Source organism: Magnolia sinica, chromosome 7 (genome assembly GCF_029962835.1).
Source record: "Magnolia sinica isolate HGM2019 chromosome 7, MsV1, whole genome shotgun sequence".
Lineage (NCBI taxonomy): Eukaryota > Viridiplantae > Streptophyta > Magnoliopsida > Magnoliales > Magnoliaceae > Magnolia > Magnolia sinica.
Genome location: NC_080579.1, coordinates 8,784,565 through 8,796,160, shown reverse-complemented (window position 1 = coordinate 8,796,160; position 11,596 = coordinate 8,784,565). Strand labels below are relative to the sequence as shown.

The 11,596-nt window shown below is 39.4% G+C and overlaps 1 protein-coding gene across 1 annotated transcript; it reads left to right on the top strand.

The window, feature by feature from the left end:
- The first annotated feature begins 202 nt into the window (after positions 1-202).
- On the top strand, positions 203-6,490 carry LOC131251001 (probable mediator of RNA polymerase II transcription subunit 26b). Its single transcript, XM_058251432.1, has 9 exons — positions 203-1,883; positions 2,653-2,721; positions 2,844-2,926; positions 4,106-4,158; positions 4,267-4,385; positions 4,704-4,731; positions 4,845-5,254; positions 5,386-5,476; positions 5,874-6,490. Exons 1-9 carry the CDS (start codon positions 1,443-1,445, stop codon positions 5,996-5,998), a joined length of 1,419 nt encoding a protein of 472 aa, XP_058107415.1. The 5' UTR covers positions 203-1,442; the 3' UTR covers positions 5,999-6,490.
- The last annotated feature ends 5,106 nt before the right edge of the window (positions 6,491-11,596 follow it).

Sequence of the window (11,596 nt, the reverse complement as noted above, 5' to 3'; positions counted from 1 at the left end):
TTTCAATAGAGTAACACATTTTATGAGTGGATTAGACTATTTCAGTTTATTTTGATCATCATACTGGGCCCAACTAATTTAACGGTTGGATTTTCATGCACATGACAGTTTGGAAGACACGTACTGGATGTACTGTAATTTTGATACAACAGGTTGAACTGGAGACATTCTCAACCCCAAACCTTTCTGCTCTGGGATTTCTGCGATACTGAAACAAACACAGGTCAACAAATCAAAAATCAAAGAGAAACGATCCAAAGCAGATTTGCAAAAGCCGAGCAGACAAAACGCCGGTTTTCCACTCCGGCGTTTGATTCTATCCGGACTCTCTGTATTTTTCATTCTCAATTTGAGAGAGAGAGAGAGATTTTCGCCATATCCGTATTTAGAGATTTCAGTATGTCGCTCGAAACGCTCGAAAAATCCCAACATTTCAGGCGATTTTTCGTTTACTAGATTGAAAGATCAAAAACCCATTTTCGATTTTTCTATTGAAATCTCTATACAACTATTTCGAATCCAGAGGAAGAGAGAAAAAGAGAAAAAAGAAGGATTTTTGGTTTCTGGTTCTGTTGTAGAGAGGTGTTTTCTTCCGGAATCCGATCGAAAAGATTGGACTTTTGATCGAAATATTAGAAAACAAGACTACCCATTTGGATTTTTGGATTGAAACCTTGAAAAAAATTATCTTTTTTTCATTGCAAGTTGTTTGCTGAGAGGTAGGATTTTGGGGAATCTGGTTGGAGGCTGTTTGCTTTTTCAGCTTTTCCGATCACATTCACGTTTGATTGCTGAGAATCTGAATACCCATTTGGATTTTCTGATCAAATCGTGAAAAAATCAATCAAGGTCGATCGAAATCGCGTAAAGATTCGGTTTTTAGCTTTTGGGTCGTTTACTGAGAGTCTCTCTGCTGTAATCTGATCAGAAAGTGGCTTGGGAGTGTGGTTTTTTCGATCTTCATTTGCTGATATTTCCTCTACTCGTTTGATTTTCGGAGCAGAACTGTGGAAATATCGATTGGAATGGTAAAAAGATTGGATCTTTAGCTTTTGGGTGTCTTACTGAGAGTCTTTCTCTGCTGTAATCAGACCAAAAGCTGGTTTCTAGACGCTGTTTTCTGGTTTTCCAATGGCAATAGCATTCTGTCAGTGAAAATCTCAGTACCCATTTAGTCTTTATGATCGAGGCGTGAAGAATCTGATAGAATATTTGAAAGGAAGAGTCATTTCTCTGTTGTGTTCTTATTCTGAACTGCGGAAAATTCAAACCCAGCTTTATAAGGATTCTATCTATTGCTCCTGGTTGTAGTTAGAATCCTGCATCTGGCCTTCTGTTTCCCGTCCAAATGATGGAAAGATCGATAATTTTGCTTCTGGGTTTTTGAGAAAGAAGCCATCTCTCACTTAGGCGGAATTCGATCTGTGGTTCGGCTTTATAGGATGGCTGTGAAATCCGGCGTGCTCGATTACTGGCGGAAGTGTTTCAACAGCACGAACGCTGATATCTTCGAGGTGATTGAATATGCAATCATCATTGCCTCGTTGGACTGCCCGAAGGAGTTACGGATGCGGCGGGACCGGATTGCCGAGAAGCTCTTCTCTTGCCGGTTAACCCGGTGTGTTGGGTGTGATCGTGTCGAGGCAGCTGCCCCAGAGGAGGATGAGGATGGTGGGTGCAAGGATGGTTTTGGAGGTGATGGTGATTTTGGCAGAAAGGAGAGTAAGGGGAATAGCAGCACAAATGAGGGTGGAAAGATGAATAGAGTGAGCAATTACAGCTATGATGAAGCGGAGGCATTGACCGAGGAAATCGAAGAGGAGAGTCAGATTGTTGGGGAGGTTTTGAGGATTAAAGAAATTCTTTCCAATAAGCAAGATGAGGTTTTTGCTCCCTCTATCTTCTCTTCTTGTTCTTGTTTCGGTTTGTATGGGAATTTTTATTGGATTGTTTGTTAGATGAACTGTTATTAATTTATTTTGGATGGTTGAATTTTGAGGATTTTTGAGATGGGTTTGATTGGGAGAGTTCTTTTAAATCTTTTGGTTGCTGTGAGTATCAGTGGTGATGGTTTTGGATAAGATAACATGGTTTTTCTTTCGTTAGGTGTTCAAATTTAGAGTTCCACATGTTGAAGTTCTTGGTTTATTGTTTTAATTCCGGAGGATTTGATTAAGCGCTTGTTTTCTCTTTGAATTCTGAGCTTTTTAGTAGTGTTTTGATGAGCAATGCCTCATTAGTGTTCATTGAAGTGACAGTAATGGTGGAATGTTATTTATAAGTTAGTGTTTGGGTCCACCGTTGACTGTGAAATTTGGGGTGTCAGTGCTTCTGAAATGTACTCACTGCACCTGATGTTTGGAATGGCATGAAAATATAACCTGCATTAAGCAGGCTAGTAATTTTCCTGCCATTTTTCTATTGATAACAAGAAATTTATTGAAAGCGTCCGTGCGAAGAAAAGATAAATGATCCATCATAGCCGCATAGCAATTTCCCGCCCTTGCTGGCCCAAATCATGTGGTAGAGATAAGAAATTTCAGTTCTTGTCGGACTTTAGGGACGGGAAACACCCATGTACTTCAATTTCTCTTTTCAATTTTTGGGTGTGGGGTTTTAATTGGAATGTCTTTTTGCTCTGGTTGCTTGCAGTCTGATAATGTTTTATTCGAGTTGTTGAGGAGGCTTCAGTTGATGGAGCTCACCGTGGAAACATTAAAGGTGAGAATCTGATTTATTGTTTCTCGACCTTGTCTTCCATTTGTTCTTACAGAAGGATGAATTTGTATAGTGTAAAGTAAGTTAATTGCAATTATCGAACCATTTCCATTGTTTTTCCTCAGGCGACTGAGATTGGAAAGGCAGTTAATGGCCTGCGGAAGCACGGGTCGAAGCAGATTCGCCATCTTGCACGTGCTCTTATTGAGTAAGATTTCTCGCATTTTATAGAGAATTATTTAGAAGTTAGCATCTGAAAATTCTTAATTAATCCTTTACATAGGAGAAATAGATTCGATTCATCTTCTCTCATTTCCTTCTTGATATATTAAAGGACCCTCTTTGATTTCGTCTGTATTTGTGCTGATCATCAGTATCCCTACGATCTCTGCTTTGTTGGTAGTTAGCATATACCAAGGTATTCCGTTATAGTAACGGTGGCCGTAATGGCCACCACCGCTACCTTTATAGTACAGGCTGTAATGGGTGTTACAGTCTCTCTCTCTCTCTCTCTCTCTCTCTCTCTCTCTCTCTCTTGTTTTTTGTTTTTGTTTTTTTTGGTTTTTGTTTTAATAAAAAAAAACCCTGGAAAACCTGTTTCGGCCTCATAATGGATCATAATGGAGCCGTTACAGCCTTTACGGGGTGTTACAGGGGCTGTAATGGCTGTTACATGTCATTTTTTCCGTAACGGTTTTTACGGGCATTACGACCCATAACTTGTAACAGTTGCCACTGTTACCTTTACGTAACGGCCATTGTGGCACACCATGTCCTATACCCAAAACATGTTTTCTTCCTTTAGATTTGATGGCTTTTGTTTCAAGTTCTAATATGTAGATATGACAGAATTTGGGGTTAAAAGTTGCATTTTGGAAGTTACTATATTTACATTGAGAAGCATGACCATTGTGCTCGATTCGGCTATTTGCTAAATGAGCTAACTTGCTATTTTGAGAGGAATTGGTGGACTTTCTCCATCCTACTCTACATGGAATGGAGTTCCTCACTATCCAAACTAAACATAATCTCATATTTGAAATTAGTGCTGTTAAACAAGTTAAAAGTGGCAATTTGTGCCCCACCTGCGAGCTTGAATTTCATTCTTATTTATGAATAGGCTGACATTCTCTTTTGACTTCCATAACAGACAATAGCTTAGTGGATGTAGCTGTAGTGATTTAAGCTTAGCTGATGGATGCCCCCTTTCTTTTCATCATATCCTCTTGTTTATTTATTCTTATTTAGTAAGAGATTAAAAGGTCCATTTGAGTTTCTACTTTACTCGGAGATTTTAGTGGGCCATACCATGTTCTTTGTCATTGTATGTGTTCAAGGAAATCTGAAGCCGATCCTTACAATTTGAGCCATTGGTTGTGAGTTGCAGTGGGTGGAAGGATATGGTAGATCAATGGGTTAATGCCGCAGCTGCTGTTGTAGGTAGGAATTTTGTTCCTCATGTGTACTCCTAATGCATGATGTTTCTAATAGCACATTTGGTTTTAGAATCACATACTGCTAGCTCACTCAGTGAGCTTATGACTGCAGACGGTTCGCCGGACTCTGTGAATCCTTCTACCGTTGTTGAAGAAGAAGGGCTCCCTTCTCCGCCGTTGGATGAAGGAGCTTTCTTGGCTACTCAGACTACTGGAATGGAGCTTTCTCAGGTACAGAAGCTTTGATATCGAGCCTCTTTTCTTTATCTTATGACATAGTTTTTGAGTAGTATTACCATTGATGCATGTGCATCATGAACTTCATGGAGGGGGTACCAAGATTATCAGGACCATTCATTTGGTGGGCCTGTCAAGTGCACGGTGGGGAATGCACTTGAGAGAATTTCTATGAAGCCTGCGGCACATAATTTCTTTATTTTCAGGATAGAATCTTGTTTTGGATTTTATGGCTTTTCTGCTCTTCCTGCTATGATATGTCATGAACTGATTGAGCTCTTTTTGTGTGTTTTTGACTTGGCCGAAACAAAGTTCTTTGATGGCATGGACGATGATGGAAGTGAGTTAAATTCAAATATTGTTTGCCATCCGTTCATAGTTTTGCTCGATGATTCTTTGTCATTGGATTCCCCATGTATTGAAATCATCATTTTGTTTGTAACTTTCTTGCAGATCCTCATAACAATGGGGAATTTGATAAGAATCGTGGCAATGGAAGAAAACCCATTTCTGAAAACCATATCCCTAAGAGGAAGCAACAACCTCCGCCGGAGGAAAACATGCACAATGAGGATACGAGCCACATGCAAAGACAAGAGGCTGTTGTCAAACAAACCAAGCCCTCCAATACCAATTCTGGGCCAGGAAGACCTGTGAAGCTTAGCTCTGATTCTGGGCCAGGAAGACCTGCGAAGCTTAGCTCTGATTCTGGGCCGGGAAGACCTCAGAAGCTTAGCTCTGATTTTGGGCCAGGGAGACCTTTGAACCTTAGCTCGGAACGAAAAGCGAATGGGGATATAAAATTGCAGCAACGAGTGGATCTGATGGGGACCCAAAAGAAGCAACCACCTAGCATTCAAGATGTAAGTCTTATTAGAAACTCTATTTTCTGGTTATTAACCTAATTGTAAAGATTTTGCTAGTCTAATGAAGTATCCCAGAGCTTTTAACTTTAATCTTCATCCAACCTGATCAATGCATGTTGGTATAATAGAAATCCAAATATTCGGATGAAGTGTCGGTTCGAGTGAAGCTTGAAGCAGCAAAGAGGAAACTCCAAGAAGGGTACCAACAAGCGGAGAACGGTATGTTGGTCACAGTCTATTGTATTATTATTATTATTATTTTGAAGTATCTTTGAATTGGTTAAGGCTATTTTCCACACGGGTCTTAGACCATCCACGTGTGTGAGATCCAAACCATTAAACACACGTGCCCTGCCTTTTATATGCTGTGGCCAGAGATTGGTTTTGTGATTAGGTGGGTATCACATGTTGAATTTCGGCCTTTTTAACTGTCTACATTTTGTGTGGACGTGTGCCCCATCTGATGAGTAGATTGGGTTGATTTTTGGGTTACGGCATACAATTGGTGGGCTTGCTGATGAACATCCTGCAATCCTTTTGGCAGAGAGAATAGTCTTACTTTCCCCCCCGCAAGTGTTGAATTATAGATCTGATGGTCACTTTAATTCCTTCACAGCGAAGAAGCAGCGCACTATCCAGGTCATGGAGTTGCACGATCTGCCTAAACAAGGGCTTGGTCACAGAAATCCTCAAGTGAAACCAGGCGCCCACAACAGGCATTGGGCAAACGGGCGGCGATAGTTATGATTTCCCATATATTAACCTGTCGTTTCCTTTCATTCACAAGCAAACAACAGAAGAAAACCAGACAGCAACACGCCTCAGCTTGTGCTGTGCTGCATATTGCCTCTGTTGAACCCATTAAGCTTGACATCAGTAGCCCAAAATCTGCTTTTGGCAAACAACCAAAGACCTGATTTTGTTTTTTTTTTTTTTTTTTGGAGTTCAGGTAGAATCATGGCTGCATAGAACTCTTTTTAAAGACAATTACATGAAGGTATAAAGATATAAAGATTATACCCATTCCAATCAAAAAGTCCGGATTGGTGACCGAGATAAACCCATAAAGAACCTTGATTCTCAGCGGCCCATTTGATATTTTGTTTTTCTCCACCAAACTCTACTTGCTTTATCAGATAGACTAGTATTAAAATCAAATGCATTTTCATATATTACAGTTATATATGTATATATTGTCAATATAAAAGAGACTTCTGTTAACTGTCTTTCATAGCTGATGGTCTTTCACATCCATAAGCTTCCCGTTGAAAATATTAATCTACCAAATCAACTTGATGTTTGACATCAAAGTCTATTTACGTGTCCACGGAGGAAAAAAAAATCTTATTGATGTGATATTCTTGCTGTGCAAAGATGAGTTGGAAATTGCTTTTTGGGCATGATGTTGGTTTGATTTGTGGTGAGTGAGATTTTATTTTTAATCAGTAAATTTTAATTTTTATTGCAGTCCATGAACAATATGATGGCATAGGATTTTGTTGTGATTGCATTTCTGTGTTGATTAGTCAGAAATCATGCCCACATTGCATGGAGCTGTTAGAGGTTGCTCTGATAGAATCATGTGTGTGATTACATCTAGGTGGGGGATTGCTCCTTAATTCATAGTGATTTCTCTGTTGTTTAGTATCATTTGATTGATTCACACTTCAATGCCATAAAATTGTGGTAATCGATTCTTAACACGAGTGGTAGATTCGGCAGTGAAAGAGATGAATCGGGTTTATGTTTGTAGTTCGATTTGGAATTTGGTTGGTTGCGTTTGGACGATTACTCTAATGCTCCAGTCACCTTGCTTCTGCAGTATGGTGATGTAGAGCAGGTCTCATGCTCCAGTCACCTTGCTTCTGCAGTATGGTGATGTAGAGCAGGTCTCAGACACTTTCATAGCAAAGATGGACCACAAAAGGTCCTATTGAAGGCGGAAATAATCAGGACCGTCAGAACCTTAAAACAGTCGTATCTCGAAAACTGGAATACTGGAATGAGTTTTTTCACATATCATATATAATGTTGGGGAAGGAGAAGCTACTTTAGCCAACCAACCGGCTCCGCAAATTTTAGGTGACACATAACTTTAAATCCTTTGAGTTGTAGGAATTGTGCAGGAATTGTGCCCACCATGAAAAGGGCTTAGTAAAGTTAGGAGAACAACGTGGTTAGGCTAAATTGGACAATTACTATTTTTGGCTGAAAACCATGAAGTCTAGTAGTAAGGGTGACTGTCTGTAAATAATAAGTTTACTATTTATAGTGAGTCACATAGGGAGTTTTGAGTCTAAAATTTTGTCTTATGTTTAAACTCATCATTTAAAGTACTGTAATTTCATTTTTATTCATCAATTAATTTATTTTGAATTTATTAAAAATTATTTTTATATTTTAAGAGTCTAGAGAGCTCCATGGATTCAGAGTAGTTATTCTACAAGGAAGACGGTGACCCTTCCTGTGGTAATCCACTGGATTGAGAGCCACCATATGTTTGTCATGCACGCAATGTTGGGAACTTCATTGTATTTGGGGCGGTCCCATATTCTGAAAATAGTGGAATTTGTGGGCGATCTTAGAACAATTCCCAAGTGCTTTTGGCTTTGGCAAAACAGGTTTTACGCAAATGCACTTTTAGAATAAATTCAGAAAGTTGTTGCTTTTTAGCAGTGAATCGAATGCGGTCCACCAAAATCCCGAGTGGCGTAGGATCGGATCGAAACCTTTCTGATTTTTACAATCTTATGTCACTTTAAGCCACTGCTTTCGGCAGCAGTGAGATGGGCTCCACCCAAATCTCAAGTGGCATAAGAAGAGGAGCTTTCTGTCCCCATCTTATTCCCACTTGAAGCTATTGCAGCAGTGGATTGACGAGCTCCACTCAAATTACAAGTAGGGTGAAAACGAGCACTTCCCACTTAAAAGCTGCTGCATGGAGTAGCGTACCAGCTCCACCCAAATTACTAGTGGTTTGAGAGGCACATATTCTTCTTACGGCTCTAATAATGCAAAGTGGAAAAAGTGTGAAAATTAAATCTTACTTCACGTGTTTTTTATTTTATTTTTAAATTTAATTTAATTTAATTATTATTTTATTTTATTTTTTTAAAATTTTGTTGATGCCACCTGAAACTCATAGCGGTTGGGCCCCTCAAGTGGCGGGACCAATGTGGATTTGGCGTTCAGCCAAGTGGATCGTTGATATCAGTGTGACAAATATTGATTTTGATTATCTTGCCATGATATTGTGAAAATGCACTAATTGATGTTATCCTAAGATTTTCAAAAAATTGGACATTTTTAAAGTTTGAGCTTTATTGTGATAATATTGTGATATTAATGAAAAATTGTAATTTTTTTAATATATATATATATATATATATATATATATATAGAGTCATGCTCACCTACGCACCTTATTAGGTGAGCACCCGTGGGCACCTTTGTACACATGTCATGGGTGCAAAATCCGAACGGTCCATATGATGCGGCACCCTATGAAACCTTCAAGGGCCAACTTTCAGCCCGATTCAAAACTTTGGTGGGCCATAGAAAAGAGAGAAGGAAATCAAGGAAGGTAATTGTTTCTGTTTTCCATGGCCCCCTAGAGTTTTTGATCAGTCTGAAACTTGGGTTTCATGGGTTTCATGGGGTGCCGTATCATGTGGACCGTTTGGATTGTGGGGTCACATCAGGTGTGATAAGTTCTCATGAGAAGTGGTGCGCATCTGCGTGTGTGTGTGTGTACATAATTTAATTTTAGGTGAGGTTTTTCCAATAATATCATGAGAAAAACATTAAATTTTGAAAAATTTCCGGGCCAGGAAATTCTTAAGAATATCATGGTCTTATAATTTTGAATTTTTCTCAAAAATAAGGAAAATCTTACTGAAAATAAATTTTTTTTTATAAGATTTATAAAATTTAATAAATACTTCAAAAATCAATTTATATTTATAGGCTAAATTATTTAAAAATTTAAATGATTTTTTTACTTTAACATTGGGATAAGGTTGTGTTTTGATGTGTGAATTTTATTTTCCTATTTTTTAATGCAATATATTTTATTATCATGGTTTTAAATTTCAAAAAATTTTCAAGTTTGAAATGTTTGGTTTAAGCTAACTTTCTTTTAAAAGATGGCTCAAGAGTTCTTTTGGTATTGCCAATTCCTTGCATGGTGAATCAATGCTGGCATCTCTAATCAAAGTGATTCTTGAGAGTTTATAATCTCATTGCTAATGGCTAGACCAGCATGATAAACGGTCCAAATTGATGGTTAGACTCATTTTCTTACAATAAATATGGACCATCCATTTTCTTAACAATTGATTGGATGGTGACGATGCTTCGATCTAACTGGTCCTTAAGCAACTCAGGCCAATCAAAAGTGGGGCCCACATTATGGATGATCTTAATTGATGATTATATCATTTTCCTACAAATATATGGATGGTATGGGATATATTCATTAATTTGGACTTCATTGTATGCCTCTAAATTTTGTTGCATTTATCTCACAAAAATCACTTTAATTAGAAGATTCTAATCTTATGGCTAATGTGGGCCCTACAAGGAGAGTAAACGGTGGGAGCCAATCACCGTAATTACCTATGGTGGGGTCCATTTAAGCTTAGATCAAACTGACATTTATGTCTTCCCTTCCTACAGGTCTGAGTGAAAACAATAGCATGGTGGGCCCTACAGAAGGGTTTCAACGGTGGGAAAAAAACCACCGTAGTTTCTGTGGTGGGGTCCATCAAGCTTTGGATCTGCCCCATCTGTGGGCCCTGCCCCCACGTCCAGGTCCAGGTGACCGTATGGACAGGTTCGATGGCAGACAAAAATCACAGTGGGCCCCACAAAAAAGAGTTTCAACGGTGGAAAACCCAGTACCGTTTTCTGTGGTATGAATCTGATCCACCTGAAATTTGAAAGTCTTGATTTTGAGCCCGTACCCTGAAATGAACTGGTACAAATGGCTGGATGGTGTGTGTAAAACTCATGCATCGAGGTGGGGCCCCTAACGGTAAGAGTATAATCACCACTGTTTTCTATGGTGTGGGGCCTACATAGCTTTTAGTTCAAGCTGACATTTATGTTTTCACTTCAACTAGGTCTAAGTGACCTTAATCAAGAGGTTTGTTAGCAAAAAAAACATCACGGTGGGCCCCAGGGAGTGTTTCAACGGTGGAAATTCATCCACCGTTGATACATGAGATGGGGCCCACTTGAGCTTTGCAACAAGCTGATATTTGTGCTTTGGCTGTACCCAGATCCCACGTGGCTATACCCACAGGTTGGGTGTCAAAGAAATAGCATGGTGGGCCCCACAGAAAATCTAAGGGTGGGGATCATACCTCACTGTTTTTTACACTGCAGTCCACTTGAACTTTGGATCTGCCTCATATCTGGGCCCAGGCGCTGAAGTGGGCTAGAAAGTTGGATGGACGGTGTGTTTTCAACACACGAGCCATGATGGGCCCAAGGAAGGTTTCAATGGCAGGTGCTGAATCAACACAGTTTGCAGTGGTGCGGCCCACTTTAAGCCTTGGGTCTGCCACGCTTTAGGACCCAAGCCCTGAAATGATTTGGAAAAAAAAAAAGATAGTCCGCAGTGATGAGACAAATAAATTGGGTGGGTCGTGCCACTGGATGGTCCACATCAAACTTAGCCCCACATGATGGAGAGTAGATATGAGGGAACCAAACATACTTAAATGATGGGGAGTGGATGTAGGGATAAATACTTATAATGTTGGCTGATAAGTATGTTGTTTTCCAATCACACGCGTTGCTTAATGAGTAGAAATCAAGATAAGTTTATATATATATCATCACGCCCCAAACTTAGAAAATGGGCTCACAAAATTTTCGATCGCTGAATCCGGCGTCGACAGCCTCCGTAGTGTTCCATTTTCGGATCCCGGCACTCACATGCCAGATTTCGATCCTAGGATCCTACAAGGAAAATTTTCAGTATGTTTTTTTTTTTTTTTTTATTATTATTATTTATAATGGAGCATAATCAAGTCACCAAAACAACATCATCACATATCCACTATATCAAAAACTTTAAGTACAAAGCGGGAAGGAAAATACAAGGTGATCAAAAAGCTCCAAAATAAACTGTGCGCACTCCTGCCTCAGTGCTGCTGCTGTCCAACGCTACCTGTACGCAATGGTCGTGCATAAGCTTTCAACAGCTTAGATGGTGATGTAAGTGTGTGCGCAAGGCAAGCGCCAAGTGTGCAATATCAGAGTAATGCGGAAATATGCGGTAAGTCCATGAATGTTATTAGTTGTACCAAAGCTATATAATGCAAGGAATGA

What these genes read in the sequence shown, in the direction of transcription:
- LOC131251001 (XM_058251432.1), top strand. Translation starts at nt 1,443, where the DNA reads ATGGCTGTGAAATCCGGCGTGCTCGATTACTGGCGGAAGTGTTTCAAC. An exon ending in CTGGAATGGAGCTTTCTCAG is followed by an intron (nt 4,386 to 4,703) that starts GTACAGAAGCTT and finishes GCCGAAACAAAG; the next exon opens with TTCTTTGATGGCATGGACGA. An exon ending in AACCACCTAGCATTCAAGAT is followed by an intron (nt 5,255 to 5,385) that starts GTAAGTCTTATT and finishes TTGGTATAATAG; the next exon opens with AAATCCAAATATTCGGATGA.